Raw genomic sequence first — 26762 nt, forward strand, 5'->3', positions numbered from 1 at the left:
GGGACAGATTTGGAATTTGGGATTGACATGTACACACTGCTATATTTAAAACAGATTACCAACAGGGAACTAGTGTATAGCACAGGGAACTTTGCTCAATACTCTGTTATAACCTAAATGGGAAAGAATTTGAAAAAGAATAGATAAATGTGTATGTATAACTGAATCACTTTAGTGTACACCTGTAAGTTACATATTGTTAATCAACTATACTCCATTATAACATAAAAATAAAAAATACACAGAGTGGCAGATTGCATTAAAAAACAAGAGCATATGATATGCTGCCTACAAGAGACACACTTTAGGGTGAAGGACACAGGTTGAAAGTGACAGGTTGGAAAAAGACAGTTCATGCAAATGGAAATAACAAGAAAGCAGGGCACAATACTCAGACAAAACAGACTTTGAAACGAAGGCCATAAAAAAGGACACTACATAATGATAAAAGGATCAACACAAGAGGAGGATTTTACAATCATCAACATATATGCACCTAATATTGGAGCACCCAAATACAAAAAACAAATACTAACAGACATAAAGGGAGAAATTGAGAGGAATACAATAATAGTAGGAGGCTTTAACACCACACTCACATCAACGGACAGATCTTGTAGACAGAAAATCAACAAGGCAACAGAGATCCTAAATGATACAATAGAACAGACTTAATTGATATTTTCAGGACATTACATCCCAAAAAGAACAACAACAAAAAAAAAAAACCCCAAAATACACATTCTTTTCAAGTGCACATGGAATGTTCTCTAAGACTGACCACATACCAGGGAACAAAACAGGACTCAACAAATTTAAGAGTACAGAAATTATCTCAAGCATCTTTTCTGAACACAACCGCAGAACAAGAAATGAGAAAAAAAAAGTTACCTGGAGACTAAACAACATGCTACTGAAAAACCAATGGGTCAACAGTGAAATCAAAGAAGAAATTAAAAGATACCTTGAGACAAATGACGATGAAAACACAACCATACAAAATCTATGGGATGCAGCACAAGCAGTTCTTGGAAGTTCATAGCAATAGAGGCCTTCCTCAAAAAACAAGAAAAATCTCAAGTAAACAACCTAACCTACCACTTAAAAGAATTAGAAAAAGAAGAACAAACAAAACCTAAAATCAGAAAAGAGGAAATAAATAAAATAGATTTTAAAAAATAGAAAAAAATCAATAAAGCCAAGAGCTGGTTCTTTGAAAGAGTAAAGAAGATTGACAAACTCTGGCCATGCTCACCAAGAAAAGAGAGAGAATCCAAATAAAATAAGAAATGAAAAAGGAACATAATAACTGATAACGAGAGATAGAAAACAAGGGACTACTATGAACAATTTATATGCCAACAAATTTGACAACCTAGAAGAAATGGACAGGTTTCTGGAAACACAGAGCCCACCAAAATTGAATCAGGAAGAAACAGATACTTTTTGTTTTTCTTTTTGCGGTACACGGGCCTCTCCCGTTGTGGAGCACAGGCTCCAGACACGCAGGCTCAGCGGCCATGGCTCACAGGCCCAGCCGCTCCGCGGCATGTGGGATCTTCCTGGACCGGGGCACGAACCGTGTCCCCTGCATCGGCAGGTGGACTCTCAACCACTGCACCACCTGGGAAGCCCCAGATACAGATATTTTGAACAGACCAATCACTAGAAGTGAAATAGAATCTGTAATTTAAAAATTCTCTACAAACAAAACTCCAGGACCAGATGGCTTCACAGATGAATTCTACCAAACATAGAAAGAACTTGTACCAATCCTTCTCAAACTCTTCCAAAAAACTGAAGAGGAGGGAACACTCCCAAAGACATTCTATGAAGCCACCATCACCCTGATACCAAAACCAAAGACACCACCAAAAAAATTAGAGGCCAATATCTTTGATGAATATAGATGCAAAAATTCTCAACAAAATATTAGGAAACCGAATCCAACAACACATAAAAAATATCATACACCATGATCAAGTGGGATTCATCCCACATTCACAAGGATGGTTCAACATCTGCAAATCAGTCAATGTGATAACACCACATAAACAAAAGACAAAAATCACATGTTCATCTCAATAGGTGCAGAAAAAGCATTTGATAGAACTCAACATCTATTCATGATAAAAATTCTTACCAAAGGAAGTATAGAGAGACCATATCTCAACATAATAAAAGCTATTTATGACAAACCCACAGCTAACATCACAGTCAATGGTGAAAAGCTGACAGCCTTCTTACTAAAATCTGGAACAAGACAAGGATGCCCAGTCTCATCACTTCCATTCAACATAGTATTGGAAGTCCTAGCCACAGCAATCAGACAAGAGAAAGAAATAAATGGTATTCAAATTGAAAGGGAAGAGATAAAATTGTCATTTTATACAGATGACATGATACTATATAGAGAGAACCCCAAAAACTCCACACAAAAACTACTAGAACTGATAAATTCAACAGGGTAGCAGGACACAAGATTAACATGCAGAAATTGGTTGACTTTCTTTACACTAACAATGAGATATCAGAAAGGGAATGTAAAAAACAATACCTTTTAAAATCCCACCCCTGTAAATAAAATACTTAGGAATAAAGCTGACTAAGGAGGTGAAAGACTTATACACTGAGAACTATAAAACATTAATAAAGGAAACTGAAGATGACTCAAAGAAATGGAAAGATATCCCATGCTCTTGGACTGGAAGAATATTGTTAAAATGGCCATACTACCGAAAGCAATCTACAGATTTAATGTGATTCTTATCAAATTACTCATGGTATTTTTCACAGAACTAGAACAAATAATCCTAAAATTTATATGGAGTCAGCCAGTTTTTGTCACTTGATGTTATAGCAGAGTTTCATTTTGATGTGCGCTATGGCATTTAAAATATGAACAATATAATAGGGTTGTTCCCCTTTGAACACTTGGGTACTACTACTTTGTTAGTGGAGAGGTAGGTAGCTCAAGTATAAAGTCAAAATTATTGATTAGATTGTGCTTTAAGATAATAGTAAAATGTAGTTTAAGCAGAACAAAAAAAACCCTGATAATCCAGGAATTAACAAAAATCTTATTTTTATGCTTAAGTTAAAAGGTCACTTCTAAAAGTATGATATTCTAAACTGACATAGTATTTAAGAATTTTCGAAAACATTCCTAAATGAAATGCTTCTGTCACCATAATTATGTCAGTGATACACAATTTAAAACTTGTCTAATTTGGCTCGTGACAAGTTTGCTTCAAGGTATGAGCTGGAATGCTGGGGAGTAGTGGAAGTTTCTGAATAGCATATATATAAGGGATTTACCTGGAGGAATACTAGGGTAATATTATTTATTTGAACTCCAGTTAGGATGCCAGGCACCCTTTGCAGAAATATATGCATTTTCTGACTTACTTCTCACAACAAAACCAACAAGCAGATACTAATAAAGCCATTTTACTGTTAAGGAAATTGACATAATTCAGCTGATAAATGTTAGTTTATCATCTTTCCAAATTTATGATCCTTCAACCCTTTTTCTTATGTCCATCCTTTCCTTTCAAATGGGAAAACAGTTGTTTTCACCTCTTGATTTTTTTCCTTGTCTAAAATAGGTTTAATCCCTTTCTTTCTATCCTTTCTCCCTTCCCTTCTCCTTTCCTCTTTCCTTCCCTCTTTTTAAGTATGAGAGAATTGTGGATTTATATAACTTCGAATTTCAGGTAAAATATATTTTGTAACTAAATTCTCAGTGATTTGTTATGCTATACCTTTGTTAAAGTACTTCCTCACTCAAAGCAGGAGTGTATAGGGTATGTTGTGGCTGTAACTTACTATCTTATTGTCTGATTAAAACATGAAATTTGGTTATGTACTGTTCATTTCAATTTTGTATGTGTATTTTAAATTCCCATGATATGTGTGTGCATTTGCAATAGACCATCCAGGAAACAAGCCAAAAATATTACTGATAAAGAAGGTGAAATATACATGAAATGTGGAAATATGCTATTAATTTAATACTTAAATAAGCTGTGGAAAATTTGTCTCTAATTATTAACTATATGTAACACTCATCTCAAATTCAATGACTTTTGTCCCCCTCCCCAAAATATATTTTCCTTATTTTTCTGACTCAGCTAATTTTGGTCTAACTGAACATTGGTTTTAACTTACTCATTGAATATCAATATAAACATGCACCATCATAGGTATGTACATAAGTTATAAATAACTCCTTTAAAGGAGTACTTAAATGTGTCAGGCGTTTAGAAGATCCCATCTTTTTCTACATATGTGTAAAACTCAGACTCAGAGTGGTGTTGTGTAAGTGTGATGTGATTGATCTCCAGTAAGAGAAGAAAGAGAAGGCATGAGATGGAGGGTTGATCTAAACTTTATCATATATAAGCCTTAGGAAAGACATTTGAGTTCTTACATTGCAATACTCTTACCTGAAATTTTAATTCGAACCTACCCATTTTTAGAAGGGGATTGTTGTACTCCCGTCTGTAGGACATACATGTGGAATTCCTCTTTTATCCTCATGACTCTCTCTCAGTATCTGTAGTCGAAACAAGACGCATGCCCTTTACAGAGCCGGCACAATTAGGGGTAACATCTGCAACTTAGCAAACTATGGAATAGTGTTTCTCAGTATAAAGCCAATTGGCTCAATTCACATACTTAGTCTAATAATACCTTAATCAACTAAATTCGTCTGCCCCAATTTCATATTTTATAGTCAGGACAGAAAGGATACAACTTAATATCCTAAATATCATAATTTGAGTCTGGGAACAATACCAACTTGTCACTCTCAGGACCCAGCTGACGGTGAAACTGGAGACTACACGAAGTTATGCAGCAGCTGAAACTGCACAAGAAATGGATTCCACGTGAGAAGAGCAGAAAAGGCTGGAAGTGACACTGAAGGGTGTTGCACTGGACGCTGCTTTACTTTGTTACGTTCTGGAGAAAGTGGTGTATTTACCGGGTAGAACAGGACCTGCGAACAGTTATTATGTGCTAAACCTGACTACCAGAAAGTAACGTCAGAAGATTTCCTACATTTCAATAATAAAACTAGATTTAAGACAGTCAAAAGTAGTGACTGGTTAATTTCCACAAAATTTAATTTTTCAGAATTTCTAATTACTATATGTAATATTCCACAAAAGACTCATCAATTTGCCAATTTAAATAAAAGTTTTAGAATCAATTAAGTGTGATTTTGTTCCCCATGCTTTTATGTTCCTACTTAGCATAGGAAACTGTACGGTTTGCTTCAATTTCATAAAAATTAGTTTCAGACTTTCTTTTGTTCATCAAAGACAGTTTCAGCTCTCCAGGTGCTAATACTTACTTTAGAAAGGAAAAACAAATATCGAGTTGGAGGTCAACGTACTTCCCTTTTGATGGGTTGCTTTATCAAATATTAAAAAATGAACAAAGGACGTATTGTTTCAACAACTAAATCCCAATAATGGTGGTGTATTCATTCAGATTTCAGCAGTTATACTTGCGTCCATGGTATCAAAGCCCCAGGAATACTTTTCTAGGAATCTCTTTTGTTGCAAGTTGTGCATCAGCAGCTACCATGGGTCAGCAAGAACCATACAAAGGAGGGTCTTGAATTATGTCTACAATGTCAGGCTTTTATCAGATTTACACATTGGTGGTGATGAATTTCATATGTTAGGTGTAAAGAACAAACTTCTCCATAAGTACAGACTCCAATACAAGCCCAGTGTGCCATATGAAGGCTAGATGAGACTAGAAAAGGCAGGACAGATTCATCATCACAGAATGAAAAGCACACAGCAATTTCAGAGGATAAAAATGTGAAATCTTACCGTAAGTCCTTTATTAGAAACACATCCAAAATGTACATATACTCTAAGAATAGTCTGTAGTAGAAGAATGGGGGGAAAAGGTATGCCAGTCAAAACATTATGTAAAAGATGTCACATGAAATTAACTTTAAGGAATAGAGCATTATTTGTCTTCTTCTCCAAGAAGACAAAATTTTAAAATGAGGTGTCCACGACAAGCTGGAATTCTTTTCATTTCTATATTATTTTGCAGAGGCAAATGCGTGTTGTGTGTGTGTGCTTACTACGTAATTAATTCCTAGTAAGTCTACAGTGTTTCTTGTCAGCAACAGTGATATTCTATATAAACTCCTTTACGTTAATTTAGATCAAGTTTCAGTGGTCCCATGTCCCTTCTCAATTTTCAGCACAAGAATGGTCAATATTACCTAAAATCTTAGTTTCCTTTTGCTATGGAATATGCCAAGGTGGCATAAAAACGTACTCTAAGTGCCTAAATGTTTGCAGGGTTAGGAAGTTAAATATACCAAGTATTTAGGAAGCCTATTTTGTAACAAATATAAACATTTTTATATATGCTGTTTTACAGTATTGTGTTAAGCATTTTTTTTAAAAAACGTAGAAAGTAAACTTTGACACTGGAACAGCAGCAGCATTCTGGGATAAGATCCCCTTTGCATTCTGTACTAGTCCATGGGCCTAGGAAATCTAGAATATTCTCACATGGCCCAGACTGAAGGCTCCAGAGTTAGTTTTTTATTCTGTCATACAACAAATTAACAACCAGCAGTGATAACACAGTTTTGAGCCCAAGATAGTTAAGGCTGTGAAAATTCCAAAGAACTAGTACCTCAGCTAGTTAAATGAATTCTGACAGATCAAAGTTACATGAATGTATCATTTCTAAATCTGCTACTTGGAGAATCACCATGATGATGATGATTTTTTTTGTATCAGGGAAACCTCACAAGACTGAGACAACACCAAAATGATGAAACACCACTTTTAAAAAAAGGAACACCTAAAACATTAGCCATAACTTTAATCATCCTTAAATTATATTTGTGAATATCAGAAATAATATTATAAGTCAAGTTTCTTTTATTAGTAGTAATGTTGCTTTTCACACGGTGTTTACGTTTGACCAAGAATCAGATGAGAATTAAAGACAGTGTTCTCTCCTGTGGCCCTGAAATCAACTCGGCTTAACTGTAGAGATACTTTCCAGATCTAGAAATGCTTAGAAATAAACTATAAAACAGGAGGTCTGGGAGTAATGGAAATTGTGTTTTCTTCATCAAAAACAACTTTAAAATGTTCATTTGGATTTTACGATAGAACTCTGCTAGTTACAGTCCTGTAGTAAAAGACAATGCTAACACCAACTGTGGTAGTGATTATATAGCTTACAGACGTAATAAAATAAAAGTGCTATTGAAGTTCTGCTACATTCACAAATACTGCATTTATATATGTACATGCAAATAAACCTCATCATTAATGATAAAATCTTAGGGTTTTAAATAGACACATTTCCTCCTACCTACCCATCTCCATATATTCACAACCCCAAGATGAGTTTTCACAAGCAACATTTAGATTTGTGAAGGAAAAAATGAATATTTCCAGTACCTATCCTTTTTTCCTCCCTCCCTTTCAGCTTTGGGAGAGGCAGCAGCACATAAAATTGAATGCAAAACCTAAGGTTATAAGACCTTCTGTGATCCATATTCACGCTTATCCAATGAGTTGGCTGCCAAATAGGTCAGAAGAGTTTTGAACAAAGTAATGTATTTGCATATAAGCATTTCATAAAAGTGATTCTCTGCATACACACACACACACACACACCCCGGATATAGAAAATGTTTCTTAGAAGTAGCATTTTAACTATCCTGTGTAAACCCAAGAATGAATCACCAATGAATACGTTTATGCTGCAACTGTTAATCACGATTAATCAACAAAGTGTTCGGTAGAGCCAACAACTACCTCCCCTGACCAAAAAAAAAAAATAAAGGGAATGGAAAAAAAAATAATAGAAGCCAGTGATTGTAAAGCAAAAAGAAATTCTAGATATACAAATATCTTGAATGTTAATATACAAAGATATAAAAGCATATCTGAACCTACCTGTATTATTGAATACCTTTCAAAATTACTTAGGCCTGACTTCAGGGTAAGAGTTTGGCCTTTTCCCAGGATAGTACAGGAGCCATAACCTTCTACAGCAGAAAAGAAGAGAAAGATACTTGCAAGTGAGTACCTGCACTCCAGCTTGCCTCTAAGTCTTTCCCTCTATGATTGTCTTATTCATGCTCTTAATTTCTCAATTAAACCAAATCACTTCTTATCTTTTTGTTATTGCTAAGTGATTTAATACTTCCAGGATACAAATACTAATATATCTGAAATGCTTATAAATAATCAATCATCTTTTGGATAAAAGGTGACAGCACGCAAAGAGTCTTTTAAGGACCTGTTTTGGTTTCAGTGCTTTCAAAAGAAAGGATGATGTACCAGTAGGTCTCTCCACACCATTTTCTAAAGTTTCGCTTGACTACAAACCTTCAGCCTGATCAGGTCCAGCACCTCATCGTCATCAGCTCACTCCGCAGCATGGACATGACATGGTTTTGAGGGTAATTTCCTCAGCAGCCCTGTAAATTGTGAGTCACTGAGATTATACAAAATTGGTATTTGGCTTCCTTTCAAGTTTCACATTCATCACATAATCGGGCTATGAAGCATCCCATACAGAGAAGGCGGCATCCAAAGCAATGAGCAGATCGTGTTTAAATAATACACACTACTAAATTTTACAGCTGTCCTTTTATATTCAAATGATATTAAGCACACTGTCATGTTAAATTGAAAACACTTTAGATCTAAAAATATACTACTGAAACAAATGACACAGTGAGAAGAAACAAGACCAAAATCTATGTGTATAAAATACAGTCTATAATTTCAGAACAGATGCTACATATAGCCATGCTTATTAGATATCTTCTAAATTATCATCTGGGCATTTATATCTTTTAAAATTGTCTCTGGCGAGTCTCAAATTTAGTATTTTCACAGAGTTTAAAACATCTATAACGAATCTTTATGTTTCTTTTTAAAACTGCAACTGAGCATAAATATAATTCTAAACCAAGATTCCTGACTTCAAAGAACTGTCTTCAGGTAACCTTTCTCCAGAAATCAGTAAAACTAAAAAACTTCCTTAAAATTATACTTGCTCTCTCTTCTGAATGGTCTCCAAATAGGAAAGTTCATGAATTGGGCTTCATTTTAATTTTTTTCTGGTTTTTGGATGCTTCTACACTGCTTTGACAACACTATTACATTTTATCTTCTCTTCTCCCAAAACAAGCTGTTCATTGTATGTTGCTCTCAAGTATTTAATTGAAATATAACCTAAAGGAAGCAATTATGCTTCTTGCTTCAGTTCCCCTTAAGCATCAGTGATAATTTCAATCATAACAATTGCCAGGTTTATGTTTTTTATTCTGGATTCCTAATTATATAGGATTGAGAGTAATTCAGAAGTGTTTCAGAATCATCTACTGCCAAGATTCTGATAAATGTCTTTTGTGAAACAGAATGTTAATGCTCTGAGGACTCTGTTATGTCTGCACTAATATGTTCTGCGCACTTTGATGAAATGAGAGGGTAAAGGTCCAGGTGTATCATGACTAATATTGTAATACACCTACTGTCCTGTTACCCTGTCAGTCAACAGATAATGAGAACCTATTTTGTTTCCATTTTTCGTTATATATATTTATATATTGTTAATTTCTAAAGCTCGCTAGTATAAATTCAGGAGGATCAGCCTGATAAATATTTAAGTGTTATGGTCATTTTTTGTGTTGATCTTATCTAGACCATGAATGTCAGCATATGACTGATGAGAGGAAATAATGTTTCCTGAGAATTGTCTAAAATGCACAACATTTCAATCAATGTTTCAGTCCTTAAATACCTCTTTATTTTAAACTGATCTGTTATAAGGAGCTATTTATTAACTAAGATCAACTTTTGGCCTGTTTTAGCAAGTTTTATCCCGTTATCATGCTTGAGACTTTGCAAACTCTTGCCCCTTATCCTTTATCTGCAGTGAAATATCTTGGAAATCTTAATCTCTTTCTGGCTAAACTAGTAATAACCAGTTGCAATAACCAGCATCACAAATGCACACACACACACACACACACACACACACAAGGATAACAATAAAATAAAAATTGCCTAATACGGAGCATGTTAATAAACTTCACTATAGAGAGATGGCCAAGCAGAGCCATGGCTCCTTTTTCCACTTTTATAAGACACAACACAAGTAGTATTTTGGGAGGCTACAAAGTTATTTTTTTCCATTTGTACCACTTCTTGACAGAAGTAGGATTTTTTTTTTTTTTTGGCATATGTATCTACAGACTCTAAAGGTAGGCAAATAAGAACTATGAGACCAGTGAATTACTTTTCGCTACTTCTGCTATGCTAATCAGCTGAGAGAAATCTGGGTTTCGTATTAGGAGCCCTTCTGAATGGCTTAATTCCTTTACAGCTACCATTAGCTGTCAGCCTCTCCGTGGATATTGTCCATGTGCACTTTGAGGTAGTCATTCCTTGTAAACTTCTTATGGCAAAACTGGCATTCTGCCAGTGGACGATTAGGATTATGAGTCATCTTGTGTCGGATCAGCATTTTCTTCAGGCTAAAAGCCAAGTCACAAACCTAGAAAAGACCCAAAGATACCAATCACGTTATATTGAAAAATCTGAAGATACACCAAGTTATCACTTACACAAAATACAATATGCAAATTCCTATTATCAACTATATACTGACAGGCTTAAGAACAAAAGTGCTCTGGAAATAAATGGAACTTAACATCCAAGGTAAAAGGTAAAGAAAATTAATTATAGTTCCAAGAGTTGTTTGCATTTAATGTGGGTCCTCTGCATCCCAACCACTCTCCCTTCCCCCAGCTACTATATTTTTAAACATCTCTAAAGACACAACTCCCTGGAAACAGTATCTTTCTCGCCATAATTCAGCGTATTAACAATTTCACGTTAAACCTCTTAAACAAAATGCCTTGATCTAGAGGGCATCTTTTTAGTATATGGCATAAATAGCACAAGACATGTCTCACCAGTGATCCCTTCAATCTGGACCCATGTGTGAAGTAAAAGGTTAACACTGCTTTAAGCATCCTAAGCAGAAGTTCGTTATCCACTAGTCCAGTTCTTTATTTCCAATTAAAAATACTTCTCATTTTCTTCATGTAAGCTCTGCGACATTGCCACCTGACTCAACAGACATTAAACAGCCCAATAATTTAAAATATTAAATTAACCCAGAAGATGTGAGGCATAGTTATTCAAAAGTAAAAATGAAATGGAATTCTTTTATAATACCAAATTTTCATTCAAAGTTTGCTGTTATTCACAAAAATTCCATTTACATGAAATTCTTCAAAAGCACATGCACGATAAAATAAAATACTTAAATAATGTGAAAATTCCCTGAAAAACATAGTGAATATAATGGGAGAGGTAAAGCCTTGTAAAAATACTGGAAAGAAAGCTGAAGTTCTCAATGAGGTGAAGCATGTGAAAATACAAAAGCAAATAAAAAATTCACTCTGTCTTTATGAGAGAAGCAGGATTTTACCTGCTCAGCAACAAGAAACACAGAAGGGCAAGCCCCCAGTTTGGTGACAAGAGGGAGTAATCCAATAATAATGTATTTTGAATTACACATTAGTAGCATAGTGTGACATAAAATAAGTTTTAGAGTTTGCTACAGACTGAATGTTTGTGTCCTTTGCTATGGACTGAATGTTTGTGTCCCCTCAAAATTCATGAGTTAAAGCCCTAATCCTTAATGTGATGGTGTTTGAGGTGCAGCCACTGTGAGATAATTAGGGTTAGATGAGCTCATGAGGATGGAGTGATGGGATTAATGCCCTTATAAAAACGGGAAGAGACACAGATTCTCTCTCTCTCTCTGCATGCACACACCAAGGAAGGCCATGTGAGGCATAACCAGGAAGAAGGCCCTCACTAAAGACCCAACTACTCTGGCACCCTGACCTCAGATCCATGAAGGCAGAGAATCTTCATATATTTTATTCACTCATATATCCTAAGGGATAAGACAGTGCCTATAGAGTAGCACTAAATAAGTATTTGTTGAATTAACTAACCAAGTTTCAACCTGATTCTATCACTTCCTAAGGAAGTTTAAATGAACAAACCATGCCTTTTAACTTCAGTTCCCTCACCTATAAGATGATCACAATGATCATTATCTCACAGAATTAATACTAAGATTAAATGAGGTAATCTATGCAAATGGATGTTGTACTGAAGACGCTCAATAAATGTTAGTGCCTAGTTTTTCTCTTTCATCTTCTCTGGCAAAAAGAATCATCAGCAGGTTGGAAAGAAGAGACTACAACAGCTACCACATGTGGGGTCCGAGAGAGAACACAGCTACTATAAAGAGTAGCAGCTCCCTGCAATATACAAATGAATTTAAAGCAAACAATAATTTTCCATGACAAACATAATGCTTCCAATCAATCTGAGGAAAGGACGTTCTTCTTATGAAATACCTTTGTAAACATAAGTTTTACAATCACAATTTAAAACAGACTATATACCTTTAAAGTCACTGAAAAACAAAGCCAGGTAAGTTCATGTCATGCAGTAAAAATCGGGATAAAAAGCAAAGACCCAGGAACATGAAAGAGCATAAAATACAATGACAGACTATATAATACATGAGTTATGATAAGTGATATAAAATACTGAGTACCCTTAAAGGCTCTGAAATTAGGGTAAAATGGAAAATGCAAACACATGCTATTTTCAAGAAATGTACTTAAAACAACACACACACCCAAACATAATTTTACAAGGGGGATTGGAATGTGCCTAAGTGTAGAAAATGGTGCTGATGACAGTGCAACCGTACTGAGTAGCGCTTCCTCAAAAGCACCTTGGACGGACAGAGATTATTAGTATTTTCACAAGCCTTAAAAGAGCCAGGAGTACTACCAGTATGATAGCTCCTAGTCAAAGATGTATATATAAGATGTTCATCCCAGAATTATTTATAAAAGTGGAGTATTACAAATAACTTATTTGCCCAAAGTTAATGAGGATATTCATTTTGATATAACGAGAAGAAGAGATACTTCTCAGCTGTTAAAAAAAAGATCATACTTCAAAAAATATGTAAAAAAAGGCAAGGGAAAATGTAAAGGGAAGAAAACAGAATAAAATTAATGCACAATTTACAATACTGAAATAAAGATGGTAACTGTATCTGTATAAATAAGTATTGGAAGAAAATATCAAGAGATTAATGTTAATATTAGTTGACATCAGTTGAGAAATTTGGAATCATTTCATTTCTGTCTTTATTCCCTTCTGTATTTCCTAATTTTTCTAGAACAAAAAAGGAAACAAACTTCCAAATGTTACTTTGGAATGCAAAAAATACCGCTGGCTGAGTGAAGGTTCTACATCCTCATCTTCCATGCGTGCCTCAAGCTCACTGCCATCACACTGATACGTCAAGTGCTGTAACTCCCTGAACAGCTTCGATAGGTCACCAACCACCTCCACATGGCTAAATGGAATGGGGACTCCTGGATCCTCATTTAACATGAAGTTTCAGTATCATTTGACATACCTGGCCACTTCCCTCCTGCCTTTCATTTAGTTTCCATTAGGACCTGTTCTCCTTGTTTTCCTTCTATTTTTCTGGCCTTCCCCCCCCCCCCCCCCCCGGCCATTTTCCTGTACAGGCTCCTCCTCCACCCTAACCTTGAAGTCTGGATCTCAGTACCTGTTCCTTAGCCCACTTCTTCATTCATTAGGTGTTTTCTCCCCTGGCGACCTTAATCATAGTCATGCTCTTTGTTACTGTTTATATGGAGATACTCGCCAATATCTTATCTCTGATCCAAGTCCTCTCTCCTGATCTGCACAGTGGAGGATCTAAATGCCTGCTGGATAGCTCACTGGTGCTGCAAACTCAGTAAGTCTAAAGTCTAAAGAAAAAATACAACAAACTAGTGAATATGACGAAAGAGAAGCAGACTCACAGAGAACAAACTACTGGTTACCAGTGGGGAGAGGGAAGGAGAGAGGGGCAATATAGTGGTAAGGGATTAAGAGGTACAAAGTATAGGGTATAAATTAAGCTACAGGGCTTCCCTGGTGGCGCAGTGGCTGAGAGTCTGCCTGCCGATGTGGGGGACGCGGGTTTGTGCCCCGGTCCGGGAAGATCCCACATGTCGTGGAGCGGCTGGGCCCGTGAGCCATGGCCGCTGAGCCTGCGCGTCCGGAGCCTGTGCTCCGCAACGGGAGAGGCCACAACAGTGAGAGGCCCGCGTACCGCAAAAAAAAAAAAAAAAAAAAGCTACAAAGATATACTATACAACACAGGAAATATCGCAAATATTTTATAATAACTACAAATGGAATATAAGCTTTAAAAATTGTGAATCACTGTATTGTACACCTGTAACTTATATAACATTGTATATCAACTATACTTCAATTAAAAAAAAGACTCTGTCTCCCAAATCTAATTCTCAAAACAAAAATGTGCCATCCATCTGACACTTGCTGGAAATCTGGCAGTCAGCCTTGATCCAATGTCTCCCTCATCCCCACCTCATTTAGTCAATTACCACTTCTTCCCTGTACACATTTCTAGAAGACATTTAACTGTCACCATCTGTGCTGCCACAACCCGAGTGAAAACCATTACCTGCCTAGACCAGTGATTCTCCAGCAATAAGAAAACATTTCCGCATGCACCTATTATCTGTACTTTTAAATAAAATATACCAAGTGTACTAAGGTATTTATAAATTATATTATTAGAGACAAACTTTTAAGAGAATTTGAAAAAGATGAAATAAACGTTTTTGTATTAATAATTATGACTTCATATTTTCATTAGGCAACATCTAAGATATGATATTTAGGGTCAGTCATTTTTAAGAAAAATGTAGACAAAAACATATTTCAAATGTCTTCTGGATAATTTCAGTGTTTTGGTTTACTTTTTTCCAGATATGATGGTGTCATTTGTTTAATCTAAATTTGCTGCTGACTGGTAATATTAACTCTGTTGTTTTCTTTTTGTTGCCTTGTGTCTGTATTATTAATATTATTTTCAATCTGTAGTTTCTGTAAAGGACTCTTTTGTACAAGATTATTTTGTTTAAAAACAGATAACAGAATCCATATCTCCACTTAACTGGGAACACATAAATCGCAGTCCTTGCAAGCACGGAAAACAAACAAGTGACAACCTGCATCGCCATGGAATTGCCACTCTTCCCTCAGATCACATTTAGTACCGTACATCACAAGAAACCAGCTGTTAACAAGGGCACCAAAGTCAAGCCCCGCTATTCAATGATAATAAAGTGTAATTTCTTGTTTTAAGTTCTTTGAAGTTTAAGTTCTTTGTTTTAAAATACACAATAAGCAGGGATCACAACTGTAATCTTTCCTTCCCGTTTCCCAATGGATGTCTCCTAGGCCTCCTGGGATACGCAGCTCCTCACTCTGGAAACCAAAGCCTAGATTATTGCAATAGCCAGTGTCAGTGGTTCTCAAAGAGGTGGTACAGCTTCCCCTCCCCTCAGGAAATGTTTGGAACTAAAGGAGGTGTGTAACTGTCCTGAAGAATGGGCGTTGCTCCATGCATTTTATATAGGAGAGGAGATGCAAATTCCCTGTAATGTATGGACAATTTTACACTGTCAAAAGGACCCAGGTGATAAATACTATCTGAATCTCTCTGCATCCATCCTTATCCCCTTCTGTCCATGCTCCACCCAGCAGGTGGAGGGATTTTTAAAACCATAAATGTCATTTTACTACAGAAAACTGTTCCATGGGTCCTTACTGGATCCTTACTTACTTTAAGGGAAACTCCTAAACTCTAGCCCAACCAATCAGCTATAGTGTAGGCTGTTGAAGACACCACAGCCTTCCTGCCTCAGTACTTTCTCACTTCTCTTTTTCTAGCTGCCTCCTATGCATTCCTCAGGGATGCCTGTATGATCTTTCTGACAGAAGTCTTCTGTTAAATGCTCTCATAGTAGCCTTTACTTTTCCTTTATAACACTTACCTCGAGTGTAATTAATTATTTGTGTGCTTTTTAATGTCTCTCCTTACTAGTCCTAAGGAACAGGAAGGCAAGAGTAGTCATTCCATTAATATTTGTTGAACTAAAGAAAGAAAGAAAGGGAAAGGTAGATAGGTGATTGATAGATACAATCCCTGTGAGCAACGTAAGTAACCCAAAGGCTGTGGAGTAATTCTGGAGAAACCAAAGAAGGTGTCTTTAGAAATTATTTTCAAGTAAAAGAAACTCTAAATTGTTTTTATAAGTATAAATGAACATTTGTGATCGTACGTAAGACAGAATTAAAACTGGTTCCCTATTTTCTATTTCCCTGGCTCCTTCTCTAAACCTCACGTCAAAAGAACAATAGATACCACTCTTCAATGGCTTCCTGTTGAAATCAGATTCAAAATAAATTCCTTAATGTGGCTGAAAGGCTACCAGTTTGCTCTCCAACTTCACCTTGCACCCCCCTCTTCCTCTCTCCCCAGGCTCCAGCTCCCCCTGCCTTTTTACTTCCCCTAACACTGCATGCTCTTTCCCACTCACAAGCCTTGATTTATTCTGTTCCCTGAGCCTAGAATGCTCTTTCCCCCATGGCTACTCTTCATCTTCTAGGTTACTCAGAGACACTTTCTCAGAGAATTCTTCCCTAACTACTCTTTCCCAGCCCACCCCATTTTTTCCTTTCCCAACCTTTTTCATAAAATGCAATGAGACATCTATTCAGGCTTATTTGTTTAAGTCTGTACTCCACAAGAATGTGAGTTCTATGAGGGCAGGGGACATGGCGTCTTGTTCACTGTTTTATTACAGTCATTTATTTCTGGCACAGGGACTAGGTTTAAGGGCTGACATCCGCTTTCACCGTGGGCCGGGAATGACCCTTGGCAATTTCTAACCATTAGCTTGTTCAAACTTCACAAACCACCCTTTTAGGTATCATCCCCATTTCACAGAAGGAAACTGACACACACACTTCTGTCTCAAGCAGGTTACCCAAGGTCACAGAATGAGGAAGTGGTTTCCAGCATTTAAACCCAGACAGTCTGGGTTCAGAGTCTATACCACCCCCTAAGGGCCAACTATTAAAAAAGTCTCTCACTTCAAACAGAGCCATGTGAGCCCACTACACTTTCTTCCATTTGCCTGGCTGACACCATTTTTAAGGAATAAACATCTCTTTGAAAAAATAAAGGAGGTTCTCAGACAGTTCAGCTCACCAGTGTGTTGTGAGGGATACGAAGTTCAAGTCCATTTACATAGCCACCATGGGAAAATTACGGCAGCGGCAAGCTGGAGAAATGGAAAGGAAGTTGGGCAGGATGCCAAAGTCATTGATGACGGCTCAGAATTAAGGAGTTCGAGAAGCTCCAATAGGACATGGGATTGGAACAATCCAACAGACTGCTGAACGAGGGCCAAGGCAGAGGATTAAATGTCAGCAGAGAGTAGCTGATGTCACGCTTGTGAAACTGACTACCTAGACATTAAAAGCTGTGTTCTCATGAACTTAAATGCAGTCATTAAGAGACTTCAAACTGATGCTCTGTATAAATCAGCCAAATGTAAGGTCTTTTACAGTCATTTTAAAAATAGGGAAGAGCAAGGAGTTCCAACAGTGCAACAGAGATGCTTCCTTTTCTTTCTTTCCACATGTGATTCTCATACAACCCTTCAGCCTACTCCAACTTAGTATTAATTCACATTCCCCAAAAATGGGAAAATATTTTATTCCTTCTCTAGGCTAGAGGTAAACTGATTTTGTCTTAAGATAAAGGGAAACAGCATGTTTAATAGAAAGTCCTTGGAGATAATGTTAGAACTGTATACAGACATCTTCAGTTAACAAATATTTATCGCATACAATGTGTCTACCACTTCAGTAAGGAGAACAGTGACAAAGAGCGCTCTGCCCTGCCTCAGTGGAGTCCACAGCGTTAGGAGAAACACTTGCAATGCCATGAACATAATGCCAAGAGAGGCACACGGGAGGGTGCGATGACTCTTCCTGGATGCACAGGGGTTACCACGTCCTAAGCTGGGGAGTGACGTTCCAGGGAGAAGGAAGGAGATGTACAAAGGCACAGAGGAGTGAACAGCAAGGCTCAGGTGGGGAACGAAAACTGTTCACTAAGGCTGAAGATGAGACACTGTTAGGGGAACAACTTGAAAAGGAAGTTAGAAGGCTGGAACCAAATCCTAGAGACCCTGATAGTCGTAAGAAACTGGAAGGATGTATATTCTGCAAGCGGTGGGACTTGAAGAAGAGACTGAAACTGAAGTATAATTTAGTTAGCAAGCTAGAGAGTACACAACTGGAATCAGGGAGGCCAAAACAATGTTCCACACCAAGCCAGAAATGATTTGGACATAAACTAAGACAGTGGTCATTGATGCATTTGTTCATTCCTTTAAAATATTCTTTGACTGCTTCTCATACGCCAAGCATTGTTCTAGGGCTGGGAATACAGCAATAAACAATAACGAAAAACTCTGTTGTCATGGAGCTTATAATAAATGATAAATAATTAAACAAACAAATACGTAATATTTCAGGTGGATGTAAGTACAGTGAAGGAGAAGGTGACTATGGGGTGAGGGTTAAGAAAGTAATGGAAGTAAGAGAGAAAGAAATTTGAGCCGAGAACTGACAGAAGCACAGGAACAGATCATAAAGACACCTGAGAAGGGCGTTCCAGGCTGGGGAAACGGCAAATACAAAGACCTATTCACAGGAGTGAGCTCAGTGTGTCTGAAAGAACAGCAAAGAAGCCATGTGGCTGGAGTGAGGCAGAGGGGGCGATGAAGCCAGAGAGGCTGGGGCACAAGGGCGGGGGGTGCAGGTCACGTGGCCACTTCCAGACTCTGGTACAGCTCTGGTTTTCACTCTAAATGAGATGTACGGTCGTTGAGGGTTTGAGCCAATGAGAGTAATGTAATACATATGTAATCTACACACACATACGTAAAATCTGACTGGGGTTTTAGAAAGATCACTGTGGGTGGCCAGTTGAGGACAGATTGTAAAGAGCAAAGATGGAAGGAGGGAGATCAATTAAAAAGCGACTGTGTTGTTCCAGGAGACTAGGTTGTTAGTTGTGGAGGTGTAAGAAGTGTTCACATTCTCAACTTAACATACAAAGCCAATCAGATTTGCTACTGCACTGGATGTAGGGGGTGACAGAAAGAGAGAAGTGAAGGTGGCAATGGAAACTTAGACAAGGTGATAGGTTTGAGAAATACAGACAAGCAAAGAGGGTCAGGAATTACTGGAGCTGAAAGGAAGCTGCATGGGTTTGATCCTTGGAATCCTGATTTGGCCAGTTATAAGCAGTGAATGATAGGCAAGTCATTCAACCCCAGGGAGCCTCAATTGCTTCCTATAAGTGGAAATAACACCTACATATTTCTGGACTGTAGTGAAATCAGAGACTATATACAAACCATGGATCACTGTGTCTTTCTAACTACAGAAGCTCAACTAGATGATGCTATTGGTCATGGCTCAGGGAAAGAGAGGTGTCTGGCATGAGGCTCCGACCTTTGGCTTGGGCTATTTGGAGACAGTGGAGTTCTCAGAGAGATGGGTAGTTAAAGGAAACATGTTGAGAGCTTGAGAAGGCTGGGAGATCGTGATTTCAGTCTGAATACAGGGGAGATGTCTCACAGGCACCTCACAATATCTGTCTAGAGTTCAAAGAGAAATCTAGGCAGGGAAAGAAAGATTTGGAAGTCATCTACCATATGTGTAGTAGCTAAAGATATTTAAAGTTGAATAGGTATGGCATGCTGGGGGAGCTGCAGAGCATGGAACGACTGGGCCTAAGGTGTTAGAGTGGTGTTGATGAGTGAGGTGGCATTTGAGCGAAATTGTAAAGAACTGAAGTGGATACGTATCAGTTTCTTCTTTACAATTTTGCTCAGATGCCACTCAAATGTCATATATATATGGTAGACAGTGGGAACGGGAGCAGAAAAAGACTTTCTAGGCAGAGGGAACAGTGTACGCAAGGTACCTGGAACAAGAGACAGATATGAAACAGTATCACTGCTTCAGGAAACTCTAAGTGTTAGTGCAAAGAAACTGCAGAATACTGACAGATAAGATTATTAAGACATAAAACAGTAAGAATGGAGAAAGACCGTAATAATTTTTCAGTCAAGTAGGAAGGCAGATTTTACCTTATAGGTTGTGAGAAGCCGTCATAGAGAAGCACATGACTGAGTTTACATTAAAAATGTCACATTTTGATATTACTACCAAACCCAAAGAAATAAAAACGATTATAAGAGAATACTATGAACTGTATGCCAACAAATTAGATAACCTAGTTGTCATGGACAAATTCCTAGAAATACACAAATTACCAAAACAGACTCAAGAAGAAACAGAAAAATTCAGAAGACCTGTAAGTACAGACAAGTACAGAAATTGAATCAAAAAACCTCCCAACAAAGAAAAGTCCAGAACTCAATGCTTTCATTGATGAATTCTAACAAACATTTAAAGAAGAATTAACACCAATCCTCTCAAACTCTTCCCACCAAAAATAGAAAAGGAGGGAACACTTCCTAATTCTGTGACGCCAGCACGGTCTTGATACCAAAGCCAGACAAAGATATTACAATGATAGAAACCACAGACTAATACCCCTATGAATATATAGGAAAAAATCTTCAAATGAACAAAAAAAAACAAGACAAAACAAAACAAAAAACTCTAACAGGGGGTTCCCTGGTGGCACAGTGATCTAGAGTCCGCCTGCTGATGCAGGGGATACGGGTTCATGTCCCGGTCCGGGAAGATCCCACATGCCACGGAGCGGCTAGGCCCGTGAGCCATGGCCGCTGAGCCTGCGCATCCGGAGCCTGTTGCTCTGCAACGGGAGAGGCCACAACAGTGAGAGGCCTGCGTACCACAAAAAAAAACAAAAAACAAAAAACCTCTAACAAGCTGAATCCAAGATCATGTTAAGAGGATTATAAGCCATGAACAAGTGGCTGTATCCCAGGACTGTAACAGTAGTTCAACATAAAAAGAAATCAAACAATGTACCACACCACATTGACAGGACAAAAGGGAAAAAATGATAATTTCAAGTGATTCAGAAAAGCATTTGACAAGATTCAAAACCTGTCTTGATAAAAATATTCAGAGAACTAGAAGAGAACCTCCTCAACACAATAAAGGACATTCATAAAAAACTCACATCTACCATATTCAATGGTAAAAGACTGAAAAAATGCAAAAGAATGGACCTCTAACTCACACCATATACAAAAATTCAACTCAAAAAGGATCAAAGGCCTAAATGTAAGAGCTAAAACTATAAAGCTCTTAGAAAAAAATATAAGGGTAAATCTTTATGACCTCGAATTTGGCAATAGATTCTTAGATATGACACCAAATGCATGAAGAGAAGGAGAAAATGGGTAAATTAAACTTCATCAAGACTGAAAAGTTTTGTGCATCAAAGGACATTATCAAGAAAGCAAAAAGAGAACATATAGAATGAAAGAAAATATTTGCAATCATATCTGATAAGGGTCTAGTATCCAGTATCTCACACTCAACAACAGAGACAATCAACACAATTTTAAAATGGGCAAAGGACTTGAATAGACATTTCTCCAAAGCTGATACACAAATGGCTGACAAACAAGTACATGGAGAGATGTTCAACATCACTAATCCTGTGGGAAATGTAAATCAAAATGACAATGATATACCACTTCACGTCCATTAAGATGACTATAATTTAAAAAAAACAGAAAATAATAAGTGTTTATAAGGATGAGGAGAAATTGGAATCCTTGTGCATTCCTGGTGGGAATATAAAATGGTAAAGCTACTGTGAAAAGCAGTATGGCAGTTCCTCAAAAAGTCAAACATAGGGCTTCCCTGGTGGCACAGTGGTTGAGAGTCCACCTGTCAATGCAGAGGATACGGGTTCGTGCCCCGGTCCGGGAAGATCCCACATTCCGCGGAGTGGCTAGGCCTGTGAGCCATGGCCGCTGAGCCTGCGCGTCTGGAGCCTGTGCTCTGCCACAGGAGAGGCCACAACAGTGAGAGGCCCGCGTACCGCAAAAAAAAAAAAAGTCAAACATAGAATCACTATATGGGCACAGCAATTCCACTCCTAGGTATATACCCAAAAGAACTGAAAACTGGTACTTAAAACTTGTATACACACGTTTGTCTCAGCACTGTTCACAACAGCCACGAGGTAGAAACAACCCAAATGTTCATCAGCTGATGAACAGATAAACTGTGTTGTATACATAAAATGGAGTATCATTCAGCCATAAAAAGTAATGGTGCACTGATACAAGCTGCAATGTAGATTATCCTTGAAAACGTTGTGCTAAGTCAAAGAAGCCAGTCACAAAAGGTCACATATTGTATGATTCATTTATATTAAATATCCAGAATAGGTAAACCTATAGAAATGAAAGCAGACTGGTGCCTGCCAGGGTGTGGGGAGAGTGAGAGGTAACTGTTTAGCGGGTATGGAACTTTACTTGGGGGTGACAAAAATGTTCTGGAATCAGAGGTGATGCCTGCACATCACCGTCAATGTACTAAAGGCCACTGAATTGTTCACTTGAAAATGGTTAATTTTATGTTATGTGAATTTCATTTCGATTTTTAAAAAGTCACCTTGGTGGGGGATTATTACATCTATAGGATGTAATAAGAAATGTAATAAGATAGGATGTAATAAGAAATAGTAAGGTGAGGGTCCAGGCTACGCATCGCTAGTGGGAATGGAAACTGAGAGTAAGGAATGGATCTGAGAACCATTTAGGAAGGAGATAGACTGGAAGTGGGGTGAGAAAGGAGGACTTCTATCTGGAATGGGTAGGTTAAGAGAATAAGATTTTGGAACAGACAGCCAGTTCCCTGCCCAGGCTGCATTTCAGGGAAGTTTTGGAGGCATTAAACTTGGATCTCTCCTCAACAGACCAGTCCGGACTGCAGATAAGGCTCAGAGAGATTTGAACATCTGACAGAAGTAAATGGGATAGAAGTAGATAGAAAAAATCATGCTTGTAACATAATTTTTAAAAAATAACATCATGGTCCAGTCTGTGTAAGGAAGCAGTCCACAAAAATATTCAGCATAAATAAAAGTCAGGTAGAGCGTGATAGAAGGAAGATGTCCATACACAGTTAATATTTAATTTCTATTTCCCATCACTTATTTGTGTAGTTGTGCAATTAAATAATCCAAAAAAAGTTTTGCTTTTATGAAAATGCTTCCAATAAAAGCACCAATGGATTGAACGTTCAATCCATTAAATTATGAAACTGGCTGTACCTCCAGTCCAGGATAGAGCTCTCCATGTGTACATTTCTTTCTCTACAAGTAGTTCTCTCCTTAAAGAAGTTCACTGTTGATAAAGGTATTTTTATGAGTAGGTCCACTGGGAGTACATTGTTGCCTTAACCTTACCACCAAAGTTTCATGGAAAGACAAGGAAAACATCTTATGTTTGTGAGTTTCCTTTCATATGGACTGCTTACTCCATCCTTTATCCTTTGGGATATGCCAAGGGGACTGAGTACTCAAGTTTCCCTCAACATTTAAAGAGAACTATGTACTGTGCAATTTCACAGATTACAACTTTAATGTTTCTTCTTACATTGAGCTACATTAATACTTTTTTTTTTCTTTGCTATTTTTGTGTTAGAAATAAGAACAAGAAGTAAGTGCTTTCCCTAACACCTGTGTCAATTTTCTGTCAACTGTCAATCTTACACAGAATGGTGATGCTGTTCATCGATGAACCATTTTTCTCTAGATTAATCATGATCCAATGAATTTTACTGACAATGGTAGTATTTCTGTCCTTTCATTAATAATGTGAACTATGTCGATAATTCCATTTCACTTCAAATGTCATAAGCAGAAAATCTAAACAATTGGCAGTGGCGTTTTTTAAACAAAGGAGTTTATGCATGTTTTAGAAATTGTTTGGCTTTAACAAAATAAATAATATCTATAACCAGTTAAATCTCTGGTTTAACTATCATTAACCTGTCAAAGACTTGGACAGACACATGAAAGCTGTCTTGAATCATCATGTATTTATACCTTGGAAGAACAACTCAATTGCATTAAAACAGGGTACAGGCATGTCTTAAAGAAAATCAGAGTTCATTTGCTGCCAGTAAACTAGGATAAAAAACATTGCTACAACGTGGTTACATGGATTATGCAATCAAAAGGTATAAAGAGCACAAGACATTAATAGACACAGATCAGCACTGTAAAGCACACACACACACACACACTCTCTCTCTCTCTCTCTCTCCCTCTCTCTCTCTCTCTCTCTCTCATACATGCACAAATAGATGCATGGATACACCCACACACACATACATATCTCCTGTTACCGGAGGTTACTGGAGGACACTAGGGGAAGAAAAGGGAAGCCAAACTCACATCACACTGAAAAGGCTTTTCTCCGGTGTGCGTCCTCTTGTGCTCATCCAGGCCTCGCTTCTGGCTGAAGGCCTTGCTGCAGTCTGAGCACTTGTATGGTTTCTCCTGCAGTCAGTGAAAAGAGACCATGAATTTGAGTGAATGCAGAGCCCTCCTTTTGAAGGTGTACGTGGGAGGGTGTTTTATCTAGTTCTGCAAGGTGCTGGCAGCACATTCATAGTGGTGTCATGAATTATTTTAAATTTTCAGGGGAAAACAGGAGTACTCAAAATCTCTTGGGCAGTCTTAAAACTACCAGGTGGTTCACAGTTCCAACACTAGATTGCACAACATTTCTTTCGATGCAGTCCTATCTGTGCAAAGGGAGATTCTGCATGATTGCTGTGATCTAACTACTTACTGAAATGAACTTACGTTTTCTTTTGGTTTCGGAGTGCATGCCACAAAGGTTTCGTGGAGCAAGACAGTTTGGGACCCCTGGTTTACATGGTGCAAACTGTTCACTGTCTCAAAGGGATTCCTGGGAATGAAAGCTCAGAACCAAATGTTCAACAGGTTTTGGGGGTAAATTTAAGAAGTTAGAACTCAACTGTGCTTTAAGTATTTTCATTTCCTTTTTTTTTTTAACATCGTTATTGGAGTATAATTGCTTTACAATGGTGTGTTAGTTTCTGCTTTATAACAAAGTGAATCAGCTATACATATACATATATCCCTATACCTCCTCCCTCTTGTGTCTCCCTCCCACTCTCCCTATGCCACCCCTCTAGGTGGTCACAAAGCACCAAGCTGATCTTCCTGTGCTATGCGGCTGCTTCCCACTAGCTATCTATTTTACATTTGGTAGTGTATATATGTCCATGCCACTCTCTCACTTCGTCCCAGCTTCCCCTTCCTCCTCCCCGTGTCCTCAAGTCCATTCTCTACCTCTGCGTCTTTATTCCTGTCCTGCCCCTAGGTTCTTCAGAACCTTTTTTTTTTTTTTTTAGATTCCATATATATGTGTTAGCATTTCTATCGTCCAATCTTTTTTCCTAGGTAGGAGATGTTCTTTTATAAAATCGAAATTACTTTTTAAAATGAGGCATTTTTTTACAGCTGGTCATAGACTCTTAAGGAAAAGAAATATATCCATAGACAAAGGAAAAAATGATCCACATTCCTTAGCCATCTTTGATACCAGGAACTTACATCACCATCTTTTTAGCTTGGAATAAATTGCAAAATAAATTAATTAACATTGTTTCATCAAAACAGCAGGCCACTAATTACTAAATAGTGCACTGATAAACAGATTTGTTTAAAGTAAAATTGCAGTGTTTTTTCAAATATAGCTTCAAAAATACTGTTATAGACACTTTTTGAATTGAGGTAGTATGTATATATGTTTTATATTTCATGTTAACGTAGACAAGTTCTATTTATATTTTCTCCTTGGTATTTAAAAGACATTATGAAAATTTTCAGACCTACAAAACGGTATGTAAACAATCGCACACACACATGTGTACCCATCGGCCAGCTTAAGACATGGAACGTTCTTGTGAACATGAGCGCCGGTTCATTCATTCTTAGTGACTATAGTATTACATTCAATGGCTACATTCTCCAGTGATGGATAGTTAAGTTTTTCCCAAGTTTTCACTCTTACAAATAATGTTGTTCTGAATATTCTTGTAAATGTACACTTGAACACAGATGAGCATAATTCCCTACGGCATGTATATCTAGAAGTGGAACTGCACCTTCAACTTTTCTAGGAATGGCCAAGTAGCTCTACAAAGTGAATAAACCATTTTACACTCCAATATCCAGTATATCCTTATAATTTTATCACTGTAGTTTACAAATTTTGAAACTCTCATTAGGTACATGGTGAGTATATGTAAGTTTAAAACTATTCTACTCCTGGAAAATAGGACCTTTTATCATTTTGAAATGACCTTCTTCTTCTGTAATCATCCTTTTTACCTTAAAATTAATTTGGTATTAATATAGCTATAAAAGCTTTTTAAAATTAGTATCTGCTGGAGTTTGGGAGACTTGTTGAGATGTTGGTCAAAGGGTACAAATTTGCAGTTAGAAGATGAGTGAGTTCTGGAGATCTAATGCACGGCATTGTGAATATAGTCAACTGCACTGTAGTATGCAGTTGCTAAAAGTTGCTAAAAGCCTAGATCCTAAATGTTCTCACTGCAAAAAAAGAAATGATGATAACATGACATGATGAAGGTGTTAGCTGACACTATGATGTAATCATACTATAATATACAAATGTATCAAATCAACAGGTTGCATGC

General features: G+C 37.4%; 1 protein-coding gene across 2 annotated transcripts in view; it reads right to left on the reverse strand.

Moving 5' to 3' along the window:
- Positions 1-10410: 10410 nt before the first annotated feature.
- PRDM5 (PR/SET domain 5) overlaps positions 10411-26762 on the reverse strand; it is a gene marked incomplete at both ends in the record, with an annotated part of 205951 nt that continues 189599 nt past the window's right edge. Inside the window, one exon of one of the 2 annotated variants that reach the window (XM_082653415.1) lies at positions 10411-10575. In XM_082653415.1, the coding sequence (XP_082509541.1) occupies positions 10411-10575 (165 nt within the window). Of the gene's footprint in view, positions 10576-24505; positions 24568-26762 lie in introns of those variants that run through there. The other variant, XM_082653416.1, reaches the window with a different exon arrangement.

This window comes from Grampus griseus, assembly GCF_964374135.1.
Source record: "Grampus griseus genome assembly, chromosome: 4".
NCBI lineage: Eukaryota > Metazoa > Chordata > Mammalia > Artiodactyla > Delphinidae > Grampus > Grampus griseus.